Source organism: Falco naumanni, chromosome 7 (assembly GCF_017639655.2).
Source record: "Falco naumanni isolate bFalNau1 chromosome 7, bFalNau1.pat, whole genome shotgun sequence".
Taxonomy (NCBI): Eukaryota; Metazoa; Chordata; class Aves; order Falconiformes; family Falconidae; genus Falco; species Falco naumanni.
Window position 1 is genome coordinate 3,552,814 of NC_054060.1, and position 26,331 is coordinate 3,579,144.

General features: G+C 51.5%; 1 protein-coding gene across 4 annotated transcripts in view; it reads right to left on the minus strand.

Annotated features, from left to right (window-relative positions):
• The window catches only part of FRMD5 (FERM domain containing 5), a 118,884-nt gene that overhangs the window by 21,747 nt on the left and 70,806 nt on the right, over positions 1-26,331 (minus strand). For 2 of the 4 annotated variants that reach the window (XM_040602090.1, XM_040602087.1), the window contains exons 2-4: positions 12,993-13,097; positions 8,382-8,424; positions 7,709-7,787 (exon numbers count right to left, since the gene is read on the minus strand). In XM_040602090.1, coding sequence (XP_040458024.1) covers positions 7,709-7,787; positions 8,382-8,424; positions 12,993-13,097 — 227 coding nt within the window. Of the gene's footprint in view, positions 1-7,708; positions 7,848-8,381; positions 8,425-12,992; positions 13,098-26,331 lie in introns of all 4 variants that reach the window. The other 2 variants (XM_040602088.1, XM_040602086.1) reach the window with 1 other exon arrangement.

Below are 26,331 nucleotides of genomic sequence, written 5' to 3' on the forward strand. Positions count from 1 at the left end.
TTCCTGAAAGGGTGGCAATTATGCACATCAAGGCACACCAGAAAGTGAGCACAGAATTAGAAAGAGGAAATGAACTGGCGGACAGGGAAGCAAAACAGGCAGCCAGAAAAGCAATCAAGGTAGAGGGTGCACTAATACCCGATGGACAAATATCTCTAGAAGGTAAACCAGACTATACTAAAGAAGATCGCAAACTGATTTCTGACCTAGAGGGATCATATAATGAGGAAGGGTGGGCTGTAATCTCACATGGGAGAATAGTGATTCCTTCCTACATGGTATGGTCAGTAGTTCGGGAAGAACATAGAAAAAGGCACTGGGGGGCAGAAGCTCTATATAAGGATCTCACTAAAAACATAATAGCACGAAATTTGTATACTACTATTAGACAAGTAACCCAACAATGTGATCTTTGTCTCCAGACTAATCCTAAGATTACCAAGGGGCCAAAGTTGGGAAAAATTGGGAAAGGAAATGTTCCAGGGCAACATTGGCAGATTGATTTCTCGGAACTTCCTAAAAAAGGGGGGTATCGATATTTATTGGTACTAACAGATACCTTTTCAGGTTGGCCAGAAGCCTTCCCGTGCAGAACTGCTAAAGCCCGGGAAGTGACCAAAATACTGCTCCAAGAGATAATACCTAGGTTTGGAGTCCCAGCGGTAATGTCCTCGGATAGAGGACCACATTTTGTGTCAGAATAGTGCAACAGATCAGCCACCATCTAGGAATAGATTGGCAATTACATACCCCATACCGACCACAATCAAGTGGCCAGGTGGAAAAGATGAATCATCTAATCAAACAACAGATTGTCAAGTTAGGTCAAGAAACAAATCTAACTTGGCCCCAGTCTTTGCCATTAGCTCTTACACAAATTCGAACTAGACCAAGAGCAAAAGAGGGGCTTAGCCCATTTGAAATTTTATATGGACGACCCTATGGGGTACAAAAGGGGACGTCTTCACAGACTGGTGAAGAAACAATGACTTCCTATATGGTGGCACTAAACAATTAATAAGAATTGAGAAGCATGTGATGGGAACATGCAGTAGGGGTCTGGATGGACCTGTTCACGATATACGACCAGGGGACTATGTATACGTTAAGTGTTTCACAGATAAAACCCTGGAACCACAGTGGACCGGACCTTTTCAAGTCCTACTCACCACCTACACTGCAATCAAGGTTGAGGGACAGAATTCTTGGATTCACCATACCCGGATCAAGAAAGCCCCTGCAACTTCGTGGAGAGTAACCCCAGATAAAAAAGAACTGAAACTCAAATTTACTCGGACAAATGGGAATAATGTGGGTGGCAAGTAAGTGAACCTGAGCGGTTGTGGATCCACCATATGGGAAGGGCACCACAACAAACAATATAGAACAAAAGAGTCTGGGACTGAGCCAGTAGCCAGTCTTGCCCAACTTGTTATCGGTAAGCCCCACCTCAAACAAAGATATTTTTGATCAAAACAGATTTTATATGTATATATGAGGAACGTTTAGATTCTTAAAATGATCAATAGTGGGTTTAAACCATTTGTGTTTTTTTGTACCCTCTCTCTTGCCTACAACCAAGAGCCTGATAACTGGCCTTGGAATCATGCCCAGAAAAAAAAACACACTGGAATAATGGGAAAGGTGGACTCAAAGACGAGACTAGCTATGGTGTTTTTTTCTGAAAATGAGGTGTACCAAAGGAATCAATGGGATCAGGAGGATGTACATAAAGTCGACCGATTATGGGGAAAATTAGGAGATAGGATAAAAGTAGGGTGTCAAACGTATAATGAAAAAGATAACACCAAGATTTCAGGAGACACCCTGATTAAAGTAAGAAAGGTAGATAAGGAATTTACCCTTCTAAATACAGCCATGTGCTTTAATTCACGGGAATGTTGGCACAATTTTACCTTAACTGAGCCCATCTTTATAATATGCCTAGGAAAATATCCTTTTGAGCATAGAACATGGGCCAGAAAGATAGGTGACAAGTGGCAAACAGTAGATTTAGAATCTTGTATTATGCGAGAACAGCAGGGCTTCCTCTGTGAAAGCAATACTATAATGGCTCAGGATACTTGTTTAGATACAGATCAGAAAATATGTCATTTCGAGGCCCAACCAAATGCAAACTTGAAAACAGTAATTATATATGCAGGGAAGGAATGTGCGTGTTTGAGAACTAAGTGTAGCACAATAACTGTAGATGGGGAGGTAAAGGAGACTGCACAATATTCAAATTACTGTATCTGTAATTTTACATCTAACTTTACCCTATCACAGATGATAATTCCTACCCCCATAGGACTAAATATAAGCAGTATAAAAGAACTATTAAAACATGCAGATTTTACAACGTATACTGAAAGAAACCAAAGAAAAGGGACATGAAACTCTTCTTGTGATCCATCATGATGTAGAGGGGATCAAGAAAGTTTTAAAAAAGGTAGAACAGGATGGAAACCATAATTGGTGGGATACTCTCTTTGGCTGGTCACCTTCTGCAACAGGAATTCTTAACACTATGGTACACCCCATTGTGATCTTATTGATCAGTTTAGGAATTTCCTTAATACTAACCATTATGTTATATTTGTGGGTTTGGAGAATGTTTAAAAGGGTAACACTTATGTATGATGCTTTATATCATTCGGGAAGACTGCTTAAGTAAAAGAATTTACTTAGTTTGATAGAAAAGGGGGGATTGATATGGAGAAATAGTGTGAAATGGGGACGCTTAACACCGACTGTGATTGTATATGTCTGCTCAAGGAATGTGGGTATGGTGACTAGTCATGGGTGCGGTGTCTGGTCACACAGGCACACAGCTCTGAGGAGACAACTACAGTTTTTGAGGAGACGCCTGCCCCTCTCCTCTAACAAAGGGGAGACGGGGAGACGCCTGCCCTTCTTTCTCTAACAAAGGGGCTATTTAAAAGAGAATGAGAGAAGATGAGAGACATTCAAATGCTATCTAGAGGGAGGGAGTGCTAAGTCTCCTTGCTGGAGAAGATGGGATGGTCACAAGAACATGACTCACCTACAAACCTGCAAGACCACCACATTCCAGGAAACGGACTGATAAGCTAATTAACATACGAAGCGGGGTTTAGGTAACAAATATGTATAGGCGCTAATTGAATATTCATTTGTTTCATTGTATAAATGTGGGATGGTTCGTCACTTCGGGTATGCACGCTTGTGGAGGAGCGATCCCCCGTGCATCTGCGCGCAATAAACATACCTACTTTATAACTTTCGAGTTATAGAGTCTAATTCCGCACGTCACATGTGGCAATGCATTTGGGAAAACCTTTTCGTGGTAAAACCTAAGCCATAGAGTGAAGGAGCAAAATGGAAATTGGAGTGCTCAGAAACGTGTTTAAATAATCACACTTGCACTTTGCAATATCTCAGTCATGCTTCATTTCTCAAATCCGTATTTATGATGAGATAAACCACTAATTTCCACAGATAAAATATATTAAAGAGAAATCCAGTTATTAAAGTGTATGAGTCCAGGGGAAAATGAATTTTAAGCCCAGGTTTTGGCTGCGGTTGCAAGCACACCTCGAACGGCAGCAAGCAGGGGCAGGTCACCCGTACAGGGGGCTCACCCTGACGCTGTGGGGGGGCTGTCAGCCCCTGACCCCAGCCCCTGGGCAGACAGCCTGAGCCCGGCTGGGCTGCAGAGCTCCACATGCACATCAGCTGCAGGGCACAGAAGAGGCAGGAGGTGACTGCAGTCCCAAAGCTAGGCTCATGTTTTCTTCGTGGGAAGGAGAACAGTCTTCTGCTCCCCATTCCCACCACCCTCTCCGAAGCACCAGCAGCCTCAGCGGTCGGTGGTCAGGGCATCCAGTGCTCCGGGTGACAAACCCTGCTGCTGCCTGGGCACACCCGCATGGGGCCAGCCTGGATGGGGACCCCCAGGCTCAGCTGGCAAGCACCCCCACCACCCTCTCCCAGCACAAGACTTTCGCTGCACCAGCCCCTCCCCAGCACAGGCCTCGAAACAAATGCATAATCAAACAGGCTTCACCCTGCCAATCTCCCAGCCTTGCTCTCATGCCCCCTGCCCCAGAAACCCTGTTCCCTTTAAGCAGGGAAAGTCTTCAGACCTGAGCTGGTTTTACAAACAGAAACATTCAGCAGGTGCCAAACAAGTTTCCCAAAGCCTTGCCTACGCCTTGGAAATATCCCCTGGAAAGGGGAGCTTCCCAGGTAGCACTGGCCTGTGAGATGAGGCCGTCTAAGAAAAGGACATTAAAGATGGGAAATATTTTTGAGCTTGAACCAGCAAGCTCCTGGGCTGGCTCCGTCCCCGGGAGCCACTGCTTTGCCTGCAAGCAGGTTGAAGGATTTCCAGAGACCCAGGAGGTGAGATGCTCACCCTGCCCCCAACACTTCCCCCAGCACCACCCCGAGGCTTTTGGGTCCATCTCCCACCCTCTGGAAATGCTAAATCCCTGACCTGCATTTCAGTTCTCCTTACTGTGCTTGACAACTGCAGATGTTTGCTAAGCTCTGATTAAAGGAAAGAAATACAATTAACATATTGTATGTGCAGCTTAATGCCCACATAATAGCTGTCCTTACTCGGAGACAGTCTGTGGCCATTTCACATTTAAATTAAGGTCTGATGGCTATACAGGGTTGCAGTTGATGGGAATAAATGCAAAAACTGCAAACTAAATAAATGCCTCTTAAGCAAAACAAGGAGACCTATCAGTGTGAAACTATTCCTGGGCACTTCTGTTGGTCCCCTAAAATGTGCCTGTACAAAAAACCAGAGCAATCCTAGCCAAGAAAGCTGATCACAGCACAACTCCTGGCAGCAGCAGAAAGACTGGCATTCTGGACATGAAGACACTTTCAAACAGGCCCAGCAAAGGCACACAGGGCTCTTTACAAATGCTCAAATGCTTTCCTCCTCATCTGCATCTCCCCTCTAAGGTCGGACCCAAAGAACCGAAACTTTCTCAGGCTTCCTAACAACATCTTAAGAGGTTTTTTAGTTTTGGTTTTTGTGCCCTTCTGCAAAACATAAGCAAAGCTGTCATTAGTTTTCTTCATTACCATAGGGAAACCAGATTCCAGAAAAGTTTTTGAAACACCTCACCATCCTCTACTACTTCTAACTGATCTGCCCAACAAAAATACAGAGAGCTTATTCACACAAAACTGAAGTAAAAGCTGAGCCCAGGTATATTCCAAACACGCTGCATAACAGGCTGCAAAAACCCAGACGTCCTCTCTCATTTGCTGCCTGCTGAAATAGACTGAAAATCCCAAGAATTAAATCCTGGAATATATTTAGCTCTATCAGTAAGCCTACTTAATACTTGACACGCTTAGCATGGACCCCAGCTATTCACTGAGAATATGTAGTGGCAGCCAGAGCAAATGGAGAAAGGGCAGCCCAGCGTGGGGCCTGGGTGCAGAGGGATTTGGGGCTGCACGGCTTCAGGCTGCTGAGCCTGAGCCCCCCGAGGGAGTCACAAGGGCTATCTGCCACCGTTTGAGGATTTTGGGGACCAAGATGTTGGGGGTCCTGCAATCTGCAGCAGCTGAATGTCCACAGTGCAACATGGCATTTCCAGCCTGCTTTGAAGACAGCAAGAGAAGTCTGTGCTACTTTTGTCCCTGTTTTTTTACAGATAAGCGGGGGGGGGGGGGGGGGGGGCTTCCTTCTCCAGGATCGACCATCTCCTGCCTCAGACTAAGGTGCATCACAGGTAAGAGCCGAGGTGGAAAAAGGGGAGCACTGCAGCTGCGCACACAAATAATCGTGGTTCTTCCCCACACCCAGACCCTTTGCTCACAGGTGCAGCTCACTGGCTTTGTCTGGAGCCCTCACCTGCATTTTGGCAGATGGCACCCTGCAAGATCTGCACCCTTTCACACCCCAAACCTAGATCCAGGGCACAGCCAGGAAAAGCAGTTCTGCAGTCATTTCTTCACACCTCACTTCTCCAGATCATCTCCCTGACGCGGACTTCACATAAGGACACCTGCAAACGACTGAAAGCAGAAGGAAAGCCAAGCATTTCCCTCCTAGAGCTTGCTGTGATAATCAGCGGGTCAGCAGCTGGCACTTTTTGCCCCAACACACTTTTGGATCCTCTGAACTGATTTGATACTTTTTTTTTTTAGTGGCCTGCAGGTGCCCACGTGCCGTGAGTGAGCTGACCAACTTCCTAAAGGTACAAGCAGGCCCTCGATTTGAAACTAGGGAAAACCAGTCAAATAGTCTGAAAATCAGGACGGCAAAGCACAGCCTGGCAGGGGGGAGCAGCAGACACCACCAACCCCATCCCAGCGCCTGCTCTGCCCTCCCGCCCCCTGTCCCTCCCTGGGCAGAGCTGTCGGACACCACCACGGCTGCTGTCACCCAGCCAGCTCTCAGGTCAGGCTGAAGAGCTTCTTGCCCCTCTGCACCTCTGCACAGTGGGCAAATGATGCAGCCTGCACCCCGCACCGGGTGTAGCAGCAGCAGAGGCACTGCAGCAGCAAGCAGGTCCTGCCCCTGGGGTAGGTGACAGCCTTGGTCCCGGGCTGGTGGGGACAGTGGGGTGCCTATGCCGTGGCAGTGCTCTGGGCCCTAGGCACGCTCCCTCCAGCATGCCTGCACCCAGTCCACACCATTTTTATTACCTTTTCCCTAACAAACCCCAGGCTTGTAAAGACAAGTAAGATTTGCAGCAATAACGGCAAAGGGTTCCAGGGGAAATACGCAGAAATCTTTAGCAAAGGTGCCAGCCCAGCTGCCTCAAGCACAGACCCGACCCTCCACACCGTGGCAGGCAGTGGGGCCCGGGCTGCTGTGCCCCGGAGAGCCACAGCCGCTGGTTGTTTTCCAGAGCTGCTGCAATTTCTCTGGGAGTGCTCTTCATGTCCTTCCTTCTGGCAGGAAGAGCGACATGAAGAGCCCCTAAAGATAGAAACTCAAGAGAAGCGCTGTCAAGTTCCTGTTTTGCAGTTTATCACCCATTTCTCCCAGAGCATTCATGCCCCTTACGTAAAAGGGATGTGGCTAATTACTTCCAGAGGAAGTCAAGGGAACTGGAGACACTCAAACCCTTCCCAACAGACCAAGCACACATAATGACACCCTGAGCTAAGGATGTGCTCAGGCAGTGGCACTAACAGCTGATTCAGAAGTGGCAAAAGTATCAGCAGAAGCAGAAAACGGACCCTCACAGGAGAACTGCTCCTGCTTGAACCCACCTTCCTGCACTGACCAGGACTGGGGGCTTCCAGCCAGCAGGAGATATTTTGCAGAGCCACAGGGAAGGGCACGCACCTGGTGCAGCCCAGGAGCCATTCTGCATTGGCAGCATGGTCCTGAAGACATGCTGGACGTTCCGGTGAGCAGTGCTGCAACTCTGAGCACTTTGCCCTGGAAACGTGGTTTTTGTAACTGCCTGCAGCTGAAGAACCAGTCAGTGGGTTTAGCCCCACAGCCAGCGCTCCCCGCCAGGCACAGTGGTTCCACTCGCTAACAAAGTACAGGTGGGCATTTCCACGCCTTTCTTCCACAGCTGGGACAACCCAGAAACATTCAGGTTTGTTCGGAAATCTAAATGGCTGTTGCTCTCCCTTGACTATAAACCGAAGCTCAGCAGAGCGTTCCTGCCTTGGCCAAGCCTTTGCTGCCCAGTGCCGGCCAGTCCCACCACGCCAGGTGCCCCGTCCTTACCTGGTGATCTCCTCCTTCAGAGCAGCAGGGTCCGTGGGATAAAACTTGACACGGAAGCACATGGTGAAAGGAGGCTGGGCTGCAGCAAGAACAGCAATACCGCAGTCACCAAACGGCAGCGTTTGTCTCCTCCATCCTCCTGAATAACCCCGTTCGAGGACACAGTCAGATATTGCTGGGGGTCTCACCTGCCCTCCCTCTTACTCCCAAACACACCCAGCTGCCCTTGGTAAGGAGGGAGCAGATGGGCACAGGGCCATTCCCCACTGCAGCGGCCATGGTGGGAGCAGATGTCCTCGCTAAAGCCGTGGGGACATGCCCATGGCACTGTCTGCCAGCCACACAGCCCGGTCCCCGCTCGCCAGGCAGGCTCCGGCACTGGCAAACCTCATTTACTCATCCCTGCTGTTTCTGTCCTGGTCTCCAGCAGGGCCAGTGCCCTGTGCCTGTGTGCTGAGGGGCAGGGCCGGCTGCTTGTGTGGTGGAACCAGTGGAGGATGATCCCACTTTCAGCCCAGCAGAACAGCTTTATGGATAATCAAAAAGGCCCTTTTTCTGGGAGATGTGTTGGGAATTGACCTCTGAGGGGAAAGACCGGAGAAAATGGAAATACATCTAAAAGGAAAGGAGCACACAATGTTTATCTAGGACATCTGCTCGCAGCAATACTCACCCCTCATCTGCTTCACAACTGACTTGGTAAATTCCAGCCAATGCTGAAACGAAAAAGAAGGTAATTAAAGCAACTCAGTAACAAATACTTTCAATTAATAACATTGACTCTTTGAGGCAAAATTAAAGAAACAAAAAAAACCCCAAACCTCTGCTTGAAATAAAAGCCTATGCTGTGGCAGATCTGTAAGCTGCATGGCAGAGGGGGTGGGAGGGGGGCTGCAGCCCCTGCTTGTCTGTCTGGCAGCCAAGGGAGGGCCCGATCAGGACCCGAGCCCCAGCATCCTCCATCTGATGTGGCTGGGCATCGCTCAGCGGGTGGTGAGCAATTGTACTGTGCATCACTTAGTTTCTCTTCTCACTTCTCTTTGGATTTTATTACTCTCCTCTTCTCCCTCCTTTTCATTGTAATTGTTATTATAGTTATTATTTTTATTGGTTTTATTTTATTTCAATTATTACATTGTTCTTATCTCAACCCTGGAGTTTACATTCCTCCCTGATTCTCCTCCCCATTCCCCTGGGTACTGGGCAGTGAGCAAGTGGCTGTGTGCTACTTAATTGCTTGCTGGGGTTAAACCATGACACCACGTTACATGCCAAAGGCACCCTTCTTCACCCTGAGCAACCTCCTGCTCCGGGTGCTCTGCTCACCAGCTAGCTGAGTAAGCAACCACAGCAAAGAGGTGACCACTTTTGACCAGGAGCACCTGGTCCCCAGTTGTTAAAACTGTCCCTCCCTGGTGCCACACGGTTGCACTGGATGGTGCCAAGGAAGCGTATGGACCGGCCACTTGGAGATGCCATTTTTAAAGCCTAAACCAAGGTCCAGTGTGCAGAAAGCATAAACTCACCTCCCTGCAGGCTGGCAGCTCCAGGGAAAGTGGGGCTTTGCCCAGTGGGCTGCTCACCTCACTACGGCCACAGGGACATGCAGCTCCCGGTGTTGGTGGCTGCCCGTGCCGGCAGGCGGGAGCGCACAGCAGCGCGGTTCTGCTGCGAGGGTGATTGCTCTGCAGCACTGGCTGCAACGACTGCCTGAAATCGCCCAGCCCAGCCCCAGCAGGGACCGGGATCTGTAACTGCAGCACGACACCGGGAAGGTTAAGCTCAAGCCTGTATTTCTGAAATCATACTTCTGTGCCATCAAAAAGAAACCATCAAGCTCTTGCCTGCAGCAAAGCCTCTGCAATAGCTGCTGCTTTGATTTGACATTGTTTGGCCAGGCATATTTAGGGAACAAAACGTTGTCAGTCAAGAAGCAGCTTCAGATGTCTGTGTGTTGGGAAGAGGGAACCCTCAAACACCAAAACACGAAAGCAAAATGACTACAATTAAGACAAACACTAGTTAGCACCAGGGATTACAGGCCTTCAAAGATGCATCACTGAAAACTGGATTGCCATCGAAAACTCTTAAATATTAATGTCTACCACTGAGGCAAAACCAGCAAGCAGTGGCTCCACGCAGCTGCACGAACTGCACTGGGTTTTACTCGGGCTTTTCTGGGGTGCATTTGGCACCTGCTGCAGATATGCTGCTGGTAGCACTGCAAAAACCAGTGACAGGTCAAGGCAGCCACAACATGCCCTGTTATCTGGGGGTCTGGTCCCTTGCATTGGTAACTCCTGTGACTGTGCAGGCACAGCCCCCTGCTTAGGAGGCTTTGGGAAGCCTTGGGGCAAGGGGGAGTCCCATGGGAATGCACCCCAACACTGGCAGCGAGCAGTCCTGGGACTCCAACAGCGGTGTCAGGACAGGGAACATCAGGGAGGGTTCCTGCAGGAGATGCCTGCCCAGGTCCCAGGAAGCCACCACAGGACCAAGGGAACCTCCGGGTCACCGTTGGTCCCCACCATGCTGAGAAGAAGCACTGTTGTCTTTTGGACTGGGCTGAAATGATTTCAGATCCTCTGACCCAGACGCAACAGAGAGCTGGGAAATGATGGGTAAGGAAACAGGATTTTTTTCCCCCTCTCTTTTTCTCCTCTATCGCTGCTGTCCATAGACCTGCGCTCTCAATAGACACATCTCACTTGGAGCAGCCCCAGGGCAGTGCACAGGCTCCTCTCGGCCACGCTTAAAAATTAAGAGGTTTTCAATGACTGCCACGTGCCCTCCCGGCAGGAGCTGTAGCTGTGCCTGGAGCATGCTGCGGGCTGCAGCAGCCGCCTCTCCCACATCACAGGAGCACTGAGGCTCCCAGACCAGCCCCGGGCAGAAGCAGAGTCCAGACCCACTCACTGTGCTCCCCCCCCCCCCCGCCAGGCTGCCAGCCAGGCATACGGTAGAGCACACCTTCAATAAGAAATACTGACTTGCGCATCAGAAATAATGGACTGAAGTGACAGCTTAGTTCATCACCAGCTTCAATGCAGCACTTTCAGCTGAGGAAATGCTAAACCAGGGCAACTCTTCTATAGGCAGTGTCCCTGAGCTGCAGGGCTGGGGCTGGCTCCCACGCAGAGGGGTCTCCCCGCTCCCAAGCAGTCCCCCACTGGGATGCTGCTCAAAGCTGACCTCTTACACAACCCTCGTGGCCTGAACTGAAACAGATTATTCCCAGAACCAAAGCACCAGCAGAAGGAGTGTTCTTGGCATCATTGTGCCAGCTCTGCCTCTGTGCCCCTCTCCCTGAGTGGCTCCCACACTGCTGCAGGCAGCCGCTGCCCACCAGCTTTGGGCTTTGCAACCAGCGTGCAGGAGACCCTGGGCACTGACCCACCACAGATAACGGCAGAGAAACAGCCTCTCCTTGCACCAGCTCGGACAAGAAACAGACCCTGTGTTCTCCATCTGCCCACCATTTGCTTCAAGTGAAGATGCTCCAAGAAAATCCCCGATACACCTCCTCCACACAGTGACTGCACCGAGGGGGTTTCCAGAGCACTGTGCTGAGCTCTTGGTGAGCACAGACTTCAGTAGCTCTCCACCGACTGTGCCCACAGGGATGATGCATAATAATCCGTTATGCACAGGGGTTTATTTCTGCATGTGTTTAAAGAGGCAATTCACAAAAAAGCAGGGGAACAAAGAGCCAACACAAGTGGAGTGTCAGTTAATGATCCCTCAACATCATTCAAGAAAAATGCTGCTCTCCAGCACTGAAGAGCCACCACTCCACAGCCCACTGCAAATCCAGCCCTCAGAGGTCCTGCATCAGCGTGACAATGACACCAGGAGGCAAATCTGGGAGAAAGCTGGAGAAGCAGGGAGGGATCAAGACCAGAAAACATGAGTTGGTGGGCACAGGTGACGCAGCGGGGGGTGACGGTCCAGAGACCCTGTGAGAGGCAGCAGCATCACATGCCCTGTGATGGCTGTGCTTTAGCAAGGTAGGAAGGACAAGGAAGAGGAGGCTACCTCCGGGTGAGAAAGCCACATGAGTGTCAGTGGGTGCCCTGGAAGGGAGAGGCGGGGAGCAAAGGGCTCACATCAGCCCCATCCTACCACAGGCAGCAGCAAGGGAGCAGCTCTGCACCCAGGTCCTTGCTCAACAGCGTCTGCTCCCCGTAACAGACGTGGTAAAAGGTGCCTTGGGGAGCTGGAATTGTTCGTTACGGTGGCTTGTATTGATCAGCAGGAAGTGCAACACAAGATTGTTATTAATAGCTACACCCGCGAGCATGTTCACAGCGCTTCTCATTCACAAGCCTCAAGCGCTCTAATGGCAAGCGGCGATCTGACATACGTTTGTGCAGAGCTTGCGTTCCGCACAGGCTTTAGAAGGCATACGGACAGTTAACCCTGAAGAAGTGGCAAGACTCACTCACAAAACTTCTGCAGGGAAATCCATCTCGTTGGGACTGTGGCACATGGGACCCACCTGCGGGGCTCTGCCCCTGTGGGAGGCTGTGCCACCCTCCACCCGCACCGGCCGCAGCTGCCTGGGGTCTTGGCAGGACTCCGTGCAGATCCGTGCTGGGAGCTGCACTGCCGGGTCAGACCAGGTCCTGCCGCCGGGGCTGTCAGCTCTGTGCACTCCCACATCATGTTTCACCACACAACCATTTGGACTCTCAGCACAAAGCTGTCGCATGGCCTAATCTCAGTGTTAAAATGTGATTCTCTGCTAGAATCAGTCCTGCAAACCCAGTGTCAGGAGACCTCCCTCTTTGCCTTTGCAACAGCATCACATCCTCTCACTTTGCAAACACGAGATGCTTTCACCACTCACACGGGGATCTGAGATCCACGCGAGCTCCTCCAGCTCGCACATCCCAACCAACGCCAAGGACACGTCAGCAGAGCAGGGACACTGAGGTTGCCGCTGCCGGAGCTTGTGTGCCCCACCCTGTTCCCCCTCCCCAGGGCTGCAGCTCGAGACTCAGCCCTGGCTCACCTGAAAGAGGTGAAGGGGCAGGGGGTTCCCCAGGGTGCTCAGGGGACCACGATGCCCTTCCCGTGGGCAACGCAATAACCATGTCAGGGCACCCAGCAGCAGGGCTGGGGGAGAACTGCTGGGAAAGAGCCCCTCATCACTGCCTGAACTGAATTTTATTGCAGCTATTTGCCTCATACTCTGGTTTTCAGCCACAGCAGCAAGGACAAGTCTGATACCACCAAGCTGCAAGACACCCCATCACCCAGCCTGAGCAGGCAGGGCTCTCACCCTTTGCTTGTCGGGGTCCACAAACCGAATGCCGAAGTAGTCTTTCTCCAGCAGGTTCAGGTGGTGGCAGAGAAGGTCGAACAGGTACTGGCCCTTGGCATCTCTCTGCAAGACAAAGAAACTAATTTACAGAGTGGCAGGAGGAGGGTGGTGAGGCAGAGGAGCTGGGATATGCTGGGTGAGTGAAGGGTCTGAAACTTGTAAAGTGGCAATGAGGACGGTGCAAAGCCCACCAATTTCTTGGTGCTTCACCAGCAGTATTTTCAGCTCAGAAACCATCTCCCATCCCACCTGAGGGGCAGCCCAAGAGCAGCAGGACCCCCACAGTGCACCAATCCCCATTTCCATCCAGAGACCTGTGGCTCATGCCCAGGTGGGATGCTGAGGCTGCCCAGGGCTCAGCAGGAGACCGCGGCATCAGCCAAAACCCATGGCCACTCGGACAACAAATGTGCATCCAGGCGGCTCTAAGGCAGTGCTGCGGAGGCAAAGCTGCCTGGATGGAGCATGCAGTGAGAATGCAAGCGGGGCAGAATGGCAACCACCCCAAACACGTCCTGAATGTCACAAAACACCCAGGGTGTTTTAAAAGCATAAAGAAAACCGTGACCAAGGTCAGAGCCTGTCTGGGAATCGCCTTGCAGTTCAAGCTGTAGTGAAGCGTTAGGCAGGGAAGCTGTGAATTCTGGGGTCTGTTTGCCTGGCCTGTGTTTTCAAGCAGACAGATCAGCAAGGTTGCAGCTTTGCTGCTGTTGTGATCCCTCTTGGACTCCCTCCCCATAAGCATGACACGGGTCACCATCAGCTCATTACTTTTCCTCTCTTAAACAGTCTCTCCCTGGTCCGCCACTACAGCATGAGTCCAGTGCTGACCTGCCTATTTTTAGCATATTTCTTCTGTGCCCTTTTCTGCTATTGAGCTTCTAGGAAAAAACCTTCCCCCTTCCTTGTTCCTGGGGCTCTTCATCGCTGTGGCAGAGGGACTCTACAGTTTTACACTTTCTCCAGGCCCAGCCTGTGCTGCCAGACCCCCACAGCTTTACAAGGTCCTATGTGCCAGTACAACTGACAGACAGCACTAGACTGAATGTTAATGGGGAATTTAGAAGTATCATCGTTACAAAATTTGATACATCTCAAAATTTTTAAAACTTTCCTTTCCAGCGCTGCAAAGACTGAAGCACACACTTAATTCTGGTGCTCTGAGCTGTTCCACAGTGGTGCTGGCCCCAGATGCCGTGGTCCTTCCTGCATTCAGTGTAAAAATGCAACACTCGAGAGAGATGGAGGTGTCAGGACTCTGGTGACACCCACTCACAGCCCGTGGGGGTCACTGCTGAGGAAGGGCTGTGCATCCTTTATGTCAAAAAGATCACCACTGCTTTAACCAGAAATGGTTTTCTTACCCACTAAAAGTTTGGCATCAATAAGCCAAGAAGAATATAGAGTTACACCAAGGCTCTTCTGGTTTAATGTTTCCTTTGCTCCCCAGAATTGTGCCCCAATGGCCATAGAGCCCCCGTCACAACAGACGGTTTATCACAGCAATGGTATTTGCCCAGACCAAGTGTACAGCTGTGCAATGCTGCATACTGAACTCCTTATAAGACAGCCATTTAGCTACTCCAGATCTGATCACTGTAACATTTTGCTCACGGATAAGAACCCAAAACCACCCAGACAATTCACGAACCTCCCATAGCACCCATCCAGGGCAGTGGCTCTGCACCAAGCAGAGCTGTAACTCTGCGGTGGTCTGACACCGAGGCTCAGTGCTTGCTGAGAGTGGGGTCCTCAGTCTGTGTGAGGTCTGGGATCAAACCCAGTAATTTATGTATTTCCGAAAAGCTTAAGCCAGGTGACATAGCCCTGGGAAACCCCCTCACCTGGGGCCAGAGAGGGAGAAGAGATAAAATTCTTCAGACCCTGTCTCTACCCCTTTATGGCAGAGCAAACAGCACGCAAGTACCCAGGCTGACAGGGAGGCACTGGAGGACCCGGCCCCTCAGCCTACCAGCCATCCCTGCCGCCTGCCCTCTGCCAGGTGCTGGCATTTGCAGGACCCTGGAACGACCGTGCTGCAGGTGATGGACACCTCCTTTACCTTGCAGTTGATGGGGGACCTGCTATACAGCACCGTGTCTCAGCAGATCAAAGGCTGCTCCTGACAGCTGTAGATGCCTCCTTCAGGTAACACAGGTTTCTGTTTCCCGACAAAATACATCTAACTCAAGAATTATCTGATCAAATATTCAGTCAGCAAACACAGGCCCTGCAATGAGGGAACCCCCCCCACCCGGGTCTGGCATTAACCCCTTCCTGGGGCTTAGTACTGCATAGTAAGTGTGTCTGCATTTTAAATAAACAGTGCTTCATTCAGAGTTACGAAGTTCAGGCTGCAATTATTCAGCTGCCGAAGTGACTTGCGCTTGGTGCCAGGTTTGGCAAGCACCAGGGCAGCAACAAGGCGACACGACGCTGCGACACCCAGACAGTGCTGCCACCAGAGCAGCAGAGCAGGGGCCATCCTGGTCCCAAGCTGCAAACTGTGCCTTCGCAGGCAGCCGCGCAGGGAGAGCCTGTCCCGCTCGCTCTGCTGCTGCAGCGCTGGCGCTCGGCCAGTGGCGACGGGCTGATGGAGCGTCTTGGGCAGACCCACGTAGAAGTCAGCAGGAAAACTGGCTGTGCGGCACAGAGGGAAGGGCTGGGGGGGATGTGGGGTGGGCAGTGCCCGCTCCAGCTCCAGATGAAACAGGAGGAAGGGAAAGGACAGACAGCCCCTGTGCCAGGGGGAGCAGCAGAGGGGAGACCCCAGTGCTGCCCAGTGAAGCTTGGCCAAGGGGCAAGGGATGCTCACTGGGCCCTGCTGCTCCCAGAAGATGATAGCCTCAACGCAATCGCTGACATGAAACCTCCTCTGAAAATGCTGCTGGTGACTGCATCCCAACCTTCTCCCCAGGGCTACCGAAGTCATACCCCAGCCCTGCCCTTGCTCTATCTGCATCTCCCAGAGCTCTGCTCTTCGCTCGTGGCATTGGCAGGGCAAACTCACCAAAATACCCAGAGGCAACGGAGAGGATGTGTCTGCTGCCTCTGAGGTTCATCCCTGCAGCCTTGGGCATCCCACCCCTCCAGGGCTGTTCCAAACCACCCCCAAGGCATCTGCTGATGTGCAAAGCCTGACAGCCCTGGGAGCAAGTCCGTGCTCTCCCTTCCTTCACTTCTCACTCACAGAATGGGGTGTGACTCACTCGGACACCAGCAATGCTTAAGTCAAGTCTTAAAAAGCCTCCTGTGGAAAATGTTTGATGGGATCTCCTTGGGATGTAGCCAAGGGCAGCTTTTTTATGCAACAAACAACTGATGCAATGTAAAACACACGAGAGCGGCAATCTGAGTGCTCGGGTGTGTTCAGATGTCTCTCCCCCTGCCCAGGGGCATGGACATGTTCATCATTCTCAGAAGCATCACATCTCTGCAGATTAAAAGAAATAAACCAAAAACCAGAACTCTGTTAGCCCTGTAGCCATGTCCCTGCAGGCTGCGCACACATGCAAAGGAAAACTGACTCCAGAAGAGCTTTGTTTGAGCAGATGAGATGACTTTGAGATGAAGCTGCAGCAGTTGGGTGCTCCCCATGAGAGCACCCTGATGCGGCTGAACAGGCTCTGCTCAGCATCAGCCACAGCAGTGGCTGCAGGACATGAAGCTCCCCAGTTCCATGGTTCCTCAAACCTCTCTGGGCCAATGAACAGCTCTGCAGCTTTGCTCTCATCACATGCTGGGGGTAACAGCGAGGTTCCACTTTCCTGCAAGTGAACTCCCTGAAGAGATCACAGAGGATCCTCCAAGGAGCATCACAGAGACAGCTGTGTATGACAGCACATCTCATAGCTGCTGCAGCAGCAGCAGGTGCCATCGAAAGCCAGCGCTTGAGGGCAGCCACAGCCACATCTGTCAGCTCATTGCTTTGTCCTGAAGGCACCTGTGATGCCTGTGGGGCTGCAGCCCAGGACCAGCCCCAGCCCAGCCCCATCATGGACCAGCATCCTGCTCCAGCACCACAGCTCCTCAGGGGGACGCCAGGCACCAACCACCCCGAAGGAATGCAGCTGTGGACTCCAGGTGTCGTTCACAGGGCCACAAGGTTGTAAGGCACCCAAGACGATCAGCATCCTCCTGCTGGCCTGAGTGCCGGCATGGCACAGCGAGCCACCCTCGTGCTCACCTGGAGGAGCCCAGCCTGGCAGCAAAAGGCTCGCCGAACCTCGTCTGGCTCATGTTGAAGTAAAACAGCACTAGGTTTTTGGACTCTGCTGTTAAAATACAGCAAAGCAGCCAAAATCCTGCTTATAGAGCTGGGGACGGCTGCTGGCTGGGCACCGCAGTGAATCCCAGCCTGGCTCAGCTCAGCTGACTCACGTTCTTCCCCAATTTATTACCAAGTTTCTAAGCAATTCTTCTTGTTGCAGAAATGGAGACTTAAGGCAGCTGTTCTGGGCAGAAATGAGGTGAAATAGCAGGAGAGCATTGAGAATGGTGCCATGAGAGTTTGCACAGAAGCAGCTGAAAGTGTTTTGCAGCCGCAGCACGGCTGGGGAGATGGGCTGGAGCTGTGAGGCAGCCGTCCTGCCAAACCCATTCCAGTCCTTGGGAGATGCTGAGACAGTAAACAAACAACTCCCTGCAGGCAGCAAGCCCTGCCAGCCGACGGGAACAACGCTCTGACAGAGTGGAGCTAAAGTTTCAGGAATTGTCTCTGCCTGTTCTCCTCTCCTGCATCCCCTTGCTCCTCCTCCCCAGGCCAGACAACAAAGCCCATCACTCACTGTTCCTATGTTGTCCAAATGCACTCAGCATTTGGAAAAAAAAATGAAGGATTCCCATTCCCATACTCAAGATATCAAAATTGTATTTCAGCTGCAACCAGATGCAGCCTGCCCTGCATGCTGGACCCTTACCAAGCCACGTCGATGGTGCTGGTCAGCCGCCCCAGCTGCACAGGACAGCTGCCTTTGTTGCAGCCCTGCAGGCTCTGCACCAGCCCTGCATTGTGGCCATGCAGGATGGGCACCCATGCAGCAGCTCCTGTGCAGCCCAGGGGCGCGGCCACCCCTAGGGCTGCCCCATGCTTGGGAAGCATCCTCAGATGGTATCCAGCAGGGACCACCCTGCACAGGAACAAGATGCCAGTCCACGATGGGGAGAGCAGACACATCGGGAGCAGGAAGGGTGGTAGGGACCCCAGGGCCACCTGTACCTGCCATGTCCCCTTTTGCGCAGCTCAAGGACCAGAAACTTGGCGTTTAAGTGCAGCTTCTCAGCTCCAGCCTGACCCAAAGGCGACTCCTTGGGCTGGCAGAGCAAGCATCCCCCAGGACCCCAACCCTGGCAGGGTTGAACACTCACCCCACCCCACCCCCCTCCCTAGCTCCCTTATGCAGAGACATTAATTTAATGAAGCCGGGAATGGGCAGGTCCCTGTCAGCTGGGAATGCGGCCATGGATGGTCCTGGGCTGGGTCCCCACAGCTGTAGTGCCCACCTGTTCCCACCCCAAGCCAGGTTCCTTCAGGCACCCCTCACCCACCACCCTGCTGCAGCTGCACCCGGGGGTGCGGAGCAAAGCACCAGCCAAGCTGGCCAGCATGCAATGGTCACCAGCACTGCTGGCCGCTGCTTGGGAAACGAGGTCGCTCATTTATGAGCCTGAATACAGATTTAGGTGCTGAACTTGGAAAACCGTGGCCTAGATTGTGCTTTATTAATAGGCTAATTGAGCCTCTGCGTGTATCATCCATCACTGTCACATACAATCACTGCCCGGTACAGGCTGTGCGCCCAGCTCAGGTACAAGGGCACAGAATGGAAAGGAATACTGAAACCTGCCAGAATCCAAATCCCTTTTGGATTGTTCTTTCATTAAATAATAGCAATTTTTTCAATGTTATGGAAACAAGTTTTTGTTCTTTCATCAAACAATAGTAATTTATTTCAACGAGAACTGAAGCAGCAGCATGGAGCTTGAGAAGAGAGAAAGTGCAGCAGCATCTTGAGAGCAGCAGAACGAACACCCGAGCCTGGCTTGCCTATTAGGCACGAAATAACCTTCCCAGATCAGCTGTAACACGCATTAGGAAGGCTGGACTTCCTCCTGCATTATATAGAAAATAGTTACAACAACCAATTTTCTTTCCTTCCCATAGAAAAGATTACTTTGCAGGCTGAACTAAAGGGACATCTGACACAGCCACAGAGTTTAAAACAACTCACCACATAACAGGAACTGGAGTTGCATAAAGACATACTTGTAAATTATTCCCAATTAGACCTGAAGGCTTGGAACAGACACAGCTGCGGAGACACGTGCGCTCTCCCTTTCCCCTCTGCTGCCAGCAGTGGGTCGCACATCTGTCTGCTCCGCCCAGGACCCAGCTGGGCACGCTGCCCGTCGCGCTGCAGCAACGTGGGCTGCTAATTGAACTTTTACGCTTAGGAAAGTCTATTACGGACAACCATTATGGAAAACAGCGGAAGAAGCTGCAAAAGCATGAACCTTTCTAGCCAGATGAGAACAGCAGAGGGGATGATTTTGCAACTCCCAGCATCACACCCCTCCTCACCTCCCAGAGCCAGTTTTGCTGGGATTTGCTCCAGGCTCTTCTCCCTTTCCCTACCCATGCCCTGAATTAGCACTAACATCTTCACAATGCTTTCCTCTGCAGTTTCAACACAGAGCAATCTCCACAAAGGACAGATCAGACATCCCCCCCAAGTCCAAGAGAATATGATGGAAGTATAAAAAAAACCCGCAAATGGCATTACAGGGGGAAATGCTTTCTCTTTGATCTAACTTGAATTAAACATATTCTAAATTAATCATTATAAGTATGTCTTTCAGGAAATTATCTGCACTGTCTTTACAAATCACAACTTTAAAAAAGCTCTCTATTGCATAATATCAGCTTAAATATTCTATGTTTTGATCTTTATAGGTTCTTATAAAGTAAGACTTTATCTGTCTTAAGGTTTGCAAATTTTTGAGGTCAGCCTTTCAGGGTACAGCAGCCTAATGGAGAGACTATTGCCGGCTGCACCGTTAGCAATCCCTGCTTGCACACACCAGGAACGCCACATGCCAAGCTCACTTGCACCATACAAAGGTAACTGCCTCCGAATACTAACACCTGCTAATGACTTTTCTCTGTCTTAAACTTCTGCGACATACAAAAACTTAAGGAATCATTGATAAGCATAGTATATTCAGACATCTGGATGCCGTAGGGTGGCATATTTCTGTAATTAATTTCAATTGTGCGATTGAGCAGGACAATAAGGAGCATTCCCAGTGGAGGCTGGTTTGCAGAGGCAGCGCAGTGGCTGTGCCAGGAGCCAGCACGGCCATGCTGATGCTGTGCTGCTGCTTCCAGTGCAGAGCTGCAGAGGATAACATGGATTGCCAGTCACTTGTGACGCACCACACTGAATTGTTCCGATTCATAATAGTCCCTAATTTTGCCTAGTCTCGTGTTAAATGAGATGAAGATGTGCCATTGCTCGCAGAAGGCTGCATTATGGCACAGGCAGGCAGAAAATCTGCAAACCTTAATTCTTCTGTGATGGTCCCTGCAGCCGCATCATACATTGCTCCGAAACACAAAAGAAACCAGAACGGTTCTGGGTCTGCAGGGCAGTGCGGGGCAATGTCCTCGAGGGTCTGACCCCACTCAGCTCAGCTCCCACATCCTCCCTCACACCCGATCTTGTCCAAGGGTACTGGGATGTCACTCGGACCAGACCTCATGGCACTCCCCATTTCTATGGGATCTCCGGAGCCCCAAGCACACCCCAGTACCCCCACTCACACCCTTGCTGGACCAACCGAGCTCATTAGGGCAGCAGGTGAACTTTGAGGACAGGCTCTGGGACAAGACCCTTGTGGGGCTGAAAGGGCTCAGAGGTGTACATTGCCTTGAGATACAGCTACACGCACTCTTGGCAGCGACCACAGCAGCCGCGCTCAGCTGCCCTGCATCCATCCAAACCCCTTGCGCAGCATGCACAAAGCCCCCCTGGGGACACCCCACGGCCATCCAGCCCCACGCACATGTTGCTGTTCATGAGCTCATCTGTATCCGTGGGTGCAGGCTCAGCCCTGCTGTGCCAGCCTTGCCTGCTGCTGGCCAGGGAACGGCAGCTGCCTGGCTGTGCTCCCCTCCTGCCGCCCGGGCCAAACTGGGGTGCGCTGTCCTGCGCAGCAGAGGAGCTGGCTGAGGAACAAACCCTGGGAGGGGGATGCTGCCATGGGAGAGAGGAGCAATGCTGGCTCCGGGAATCCATCGCTACCCCATGCCACTCCTCACAAAACACCTCAGAGCTGTCCAGCTCTGCAGCATCTTTATGAGGTACCCGAGAAGCATTAACATGTCAGCAACAGCTTAATACAGAGATTTACTGCTCTCTGCTTGGGAAGGAGATAGGTGCATCAGTGGCCTGAGGAACAAGATCTTCCAGGGAGTTTTATGATCCCTTTTTATGGGGGAGACAGAAAGACAGCACTGTGCTGATGGCAGGGAGATCCTGCCAAGATTTTCCAGTGGCAAACACACCCATCCCACAGCTCAGTGATGGGAACCTCAGTGTGCAGACTGCAGGGTCTGCTTCTCAGAGCTCAACGAACTTCAGTTGGGATCCATCTGGCCCTAGACCTGCGGCATGGCAGCAAGGATGCTGCCAGCCCAGAATCGTGGTCCGCCTTCCTGGCACAGTGCAGAGGAGCCCCAGAGTGCTTTGCCATGCCGAGCGACAGCATCTGTAAAGTTTTCTAATATGAAAAGTGCAGAATGCTGGAATTTGGCACCCATTACTGCAAAAAAAGTTTTGCGTGATATACTGCAAAACCGAAACAAGGTTTCTGCAGGGAGATAAGCACCTCCAGCACTATCAAACAGAAGAATCCCAGATATTTTTAAACTTAAAAGATTAAAGTAACCTTGCATTCTTAGCTTTTTAAGCTTCTCAGCCAAAATTAGGGTCATCCATAACCCCCCAAAAAAGAGATATTTAAAAACAGCAGCTCATCTACAAATGAAAGGTGTGCCTGACGTTAAGCAGGAGCATTCCCGGTCCCACGAGCACAGCAGCTCATGCCCCAGCCACGCTCCAGAGCTGTGAACCTGCTGCAGCAAGGGATGGCTTTGCATTTCAGGATGAGACCCGGGTCTCTCCTAAAGGCTTACTTGTAGAGAGACTGGTAGCATAGCCGCTCTTTTTAAACCATTTACTATGTGCAATGACAATTTCTTTTTCACTCCTGCTTCTTAATCAGGTATCACGTGGCATCAAGCCCAAAGCCATATAAAAGTGTAATAAGCTAAGCTCCCCCATTAGCCCAAGCAGCGCTGCCACGCAAACCTGCCATCCCCACAACCAACGCCAGACCAGTAAAACCAGTTTCCATGATGAGGTGGAGCACAACCAGCTCCTTCACCAGCCTGGCACCTTCCCACAGCCAGCCAGGTCCTGCCAATGACCCCATGCACGGAGACGTCACGACACATCTGCTGGAAAACCCTCATCAGCAAACCTTAAAAGCACTTCTTACAAGGGGAAGGCGAGGGTTGGGTACCATGTACTCACTCCACTGTCACCTCACCCAGCGGTCTTGTGGCATAGGACATCTCAGAAAGCCCCCAGAGGGCAGGGTCTACCTGTCTCCTTCAGTGAGCAAACCTCTGCTCTGAGATACGAAACAGGCTGGCTCATGCTTCGCTGGGCTCCTCACAAAGGTCCTGCCCCAGCCAGGAGCCCAGAGCCAGCAGAGCAGCCAGTCCCAGGGAGGGGACGATGGCAGGGGCAAGCCCAGTGAAGCAGCTGATCCCCCCAGCCACTGCGTTCACATCACAGCCAAGGCTCTGCAAAGCAGACGAGCATGAGCTGCAGTCATGGGGAGACGCTGGAAGTATACTCGCTCCAGACTGAAAGAAAAAGCAGGAGATTATTTGCATTATTCAGGTAGGCTCGATGCATGCCTTGCATGGCAGAGAAGCTCCTGGGAAGCATTTCTCACAGTCATGGGCTGCTGGGAGCAAAACGGAGGGGCTGGAGGCCTTCTGTCTCCTGCCCGGGGAAAAAGGAAAATATGTCAGCAGAAGCTGTGGGGCATCCCACATCGCCCTGTGAGCAGGGGGGAGAGACAGGTCGGATGGCCAGAGGCACAGACAAGTTCAAAGCTGCTCGGCGTGGGCTGGGAAAAGCTGGGGAGCGGTAGTGACAACTCTGCTGGACCTCAGCCCCATCAACCACCCCAGAGAGTCACCAGAGATCGCTCCAAACTGCATAATAGCAGATTCCCTCTTGTGTAACAATTTTGCCTTTCCTTCCATGCAAACTGGCGGGCACCTCTCCTCTGCTGCTCCAGCAGCTCAAGGCAGAAAGGGGGTTCAGAGCCCCAGGCAGCCTGTCTGACTGGGCTTGCACCCCCAGTGCCTGGGCAGGGCTGGATCTGCTCCATGGATGTGGCCAAAAAGGACTGGTGAGGGGCAGGACCAGGGCTGAAGAGGGGCACCAGGGCTTTGCAACCTGCCAGGCTGAGTTCCCCATCAGCCAGCTCCAGTTCAGCCATTTACAGAGCATCACCCTCTCCTGCCAGCACACGGCTGGGACCCCAGTAAGCAGCAGCACCCCAAGCCTGTGGGACAAGGGAGCCCAATCGGCCCCAGGGCTGCGGGAAAATGCCTGTTCACCCAGAGCAGCACCAGCCACCGCCAGCCCCAACCCAACCTTGCCGGATTCCCAGCCCCGTCACAACGTTTGTGCTTCTGGAGCTGCAACAACAAATTCCCCACAGCCGCTCCATGGATTAAGCGCAGGATTTACAGAAAAAATAGCAGCAGTTGAAAGTTGCTCCTTTCTGCACTATTTGGTTTAGAAATCGCATTGTGGGGCTGGCCATTCCTCCCTGCTTCCTGAGCTTAAAGGAAGATTATTTTTTAAAGGAAACTGTCAAAAAAGTCTATTTTACAAAGTGAAGTTTAAGCTTAAGTCTCTGGCAGCAACATCTGAGCTGGGAGAGATCAAAGACCCACCAGCTCCACTGCCAACATGAAGAGATTTTCACTAGCAATTTGACTGCAATATTGTCGCTTAAATGCTTCATTTTCAAAATTCAGCATTGTATTGTACAAGCCTGGGATTTATTATCCCTCGGACAAAGTTAATGTTCACTTTGCAGACAGAGCAAAGTTCTCCTAACTGACAGCTCTCTCAGCCCTCAAAGTAAGCCAGTGTCTCATCTGAGCTAAGGTACAAGGAGGAAACGAGCGAAAATATGCCTGAGTATTCATTTCTAGACGGGGAACAAGCAGCTCAGAAAGCTGTGACTGTGCCTGGAGCAGAGTGCTCATGCCTGCAAGCCTCTAACGGGGTGCATTATCTGCAGCAACCCTTCCCTCCCTACAGCCCCCCAAGGAGGCACAGTGGGGGGGCAGCCTCAGCACCAGCCTGGAAGGTCCCCCCCCACCAATGTGAGCCAGGTGTCCCCCAGGGGAACAGCACACTTCCCAAGAGGGCAGGGCACCATGCAGGTGTTGCACCATCTCCTGCAGGTCCTGAGCCCACCCTTCTGCAGTCCTGCCCTCTCCCCCACTCCCTGACCCTGCTCCATCACCACAGAAAGAAGCATTTTCAATATTATCACCCACTATTCTGATTTATTATTACTGGCTATTTTGCTACTATTACATCAGCTGATGCACTTGCTCCACATAAGCAGGGCACTGGGATGTGCAGGGCTGGACTGCACGGCACCGGACCTTGCTGCTGCGAGGAGGGGAGTGGGGTCACCCACCCTGCCCACAACACCTTCAACCCAAACACACGGAGAAGCTGGCCAGCAGCGAGAGCTCAGTAAAAGGCTGCCATGCTGGAGTGTGCTGCAGGCTTAAACCCCCGTTTCCAGAAATGATTTCACAGCACCAAGGAGCCCCAGTGCCATACAAAGCCCCGGGAAGGTGCTCTCCGAGCCACTGGTGAAGCCAGGACTTCAGGAGGGCATCAAGGGATTGTTCCCAGGAATAGTCCCTTGGTTTCTGAGAAGACCCAGTGGGCCATGAGCCCTGAACACGAGCAGCCCAGTGCAGAAGGGAGGAGAGGGGTCAGCACGGGCACATTTCCAGCCAAATCTCCAAGCCCCAGGCTGGTACCCAGCTATTGCAGTGATGCCAACCCCACTGCAGCAACCGGGAAATGATGGAGGGAAAAGGGCAAGAGGGGAACAATTTTTCTTGGGGGGACACAGTAGACTGCTTCTAAAGGCAGCTGTAGCATGGGTGGAAAGGAGGATAAAAGGCTATGGAGAACCAGGACACGCAGACCCCAAGGAGCATCAGCCCTCAAGGGCAACAAGGTGCTGGGGATGCACTGCCACCCAGACCTGAGCCATCACACCCTGCCCCAGGCCACCCGGTATTTCCATACTTGCCAAACAAACAGGTCTCCATGAAACGCATCCCAAAAGCCCTTTCAGCAAAGGCAGCAACAGAAGCAGAGTCACCTGATGAGCAAATGGCAGCTGCGAGCAAGAAGCAAAGTGGGAAGTGCAGAACAGTGTCTCAACAGCCCCAGCTCCCACCTGCCCCACCGCACACTGCAGCCCACCAGAGATTTGCTGCCACAGCCCACGTCACCTTGCCCACCAGAGGAGACTCAGAGTAAGGAAAAGGGGGTTTACATAACACTCAAATGTAATCCTGTTATATTTATAGCATATGCATTTTGGTATTAATTCCCTGTTATCTGTAATCCTTCTTCCTAGCTGACACAGTAATTTCTGTCTTCAAGACTTATCTGGGGAGTTTGCTCCAGAAGTTTATAAAGCTTTTGAGAAGTAAAGTTCCTAATGAAGTGACTCTTTGAGACTTAAACTCCAGATTATCGATTCCTTGGTTTAATCCACAAGCAGGTTTTTAAAACTTTCAACATGTTGGCATATGCAAAAGGTCCTTCACGGCTCTCCGTCACGGAATTTCATCTAGTGATGTTTCTCCTTACATCCCCATTTAGGGAAGAGTCCACTGCAGGACAGCAATTTAGCATATTTTAAAATCCTTTAATAATCCCTGGGATTTACCCCCCCAGAACGCAACAGCTGCCCAGCAAGTAAACGAACGTGGCTGTAACCCCATCCATTCCTTACTGCTGCATCTGGTGGGGTTTTATCCCCTCACTTGATGAGGAAGTTTTCCTGACAGCTCTGCACTCCCAGGGCCTTCAGAAACACTTGTTCTGTACTTTCCCCTGACCTTACAAAGCCCGGTACTGATGCCTGCACCGCAGCTCTC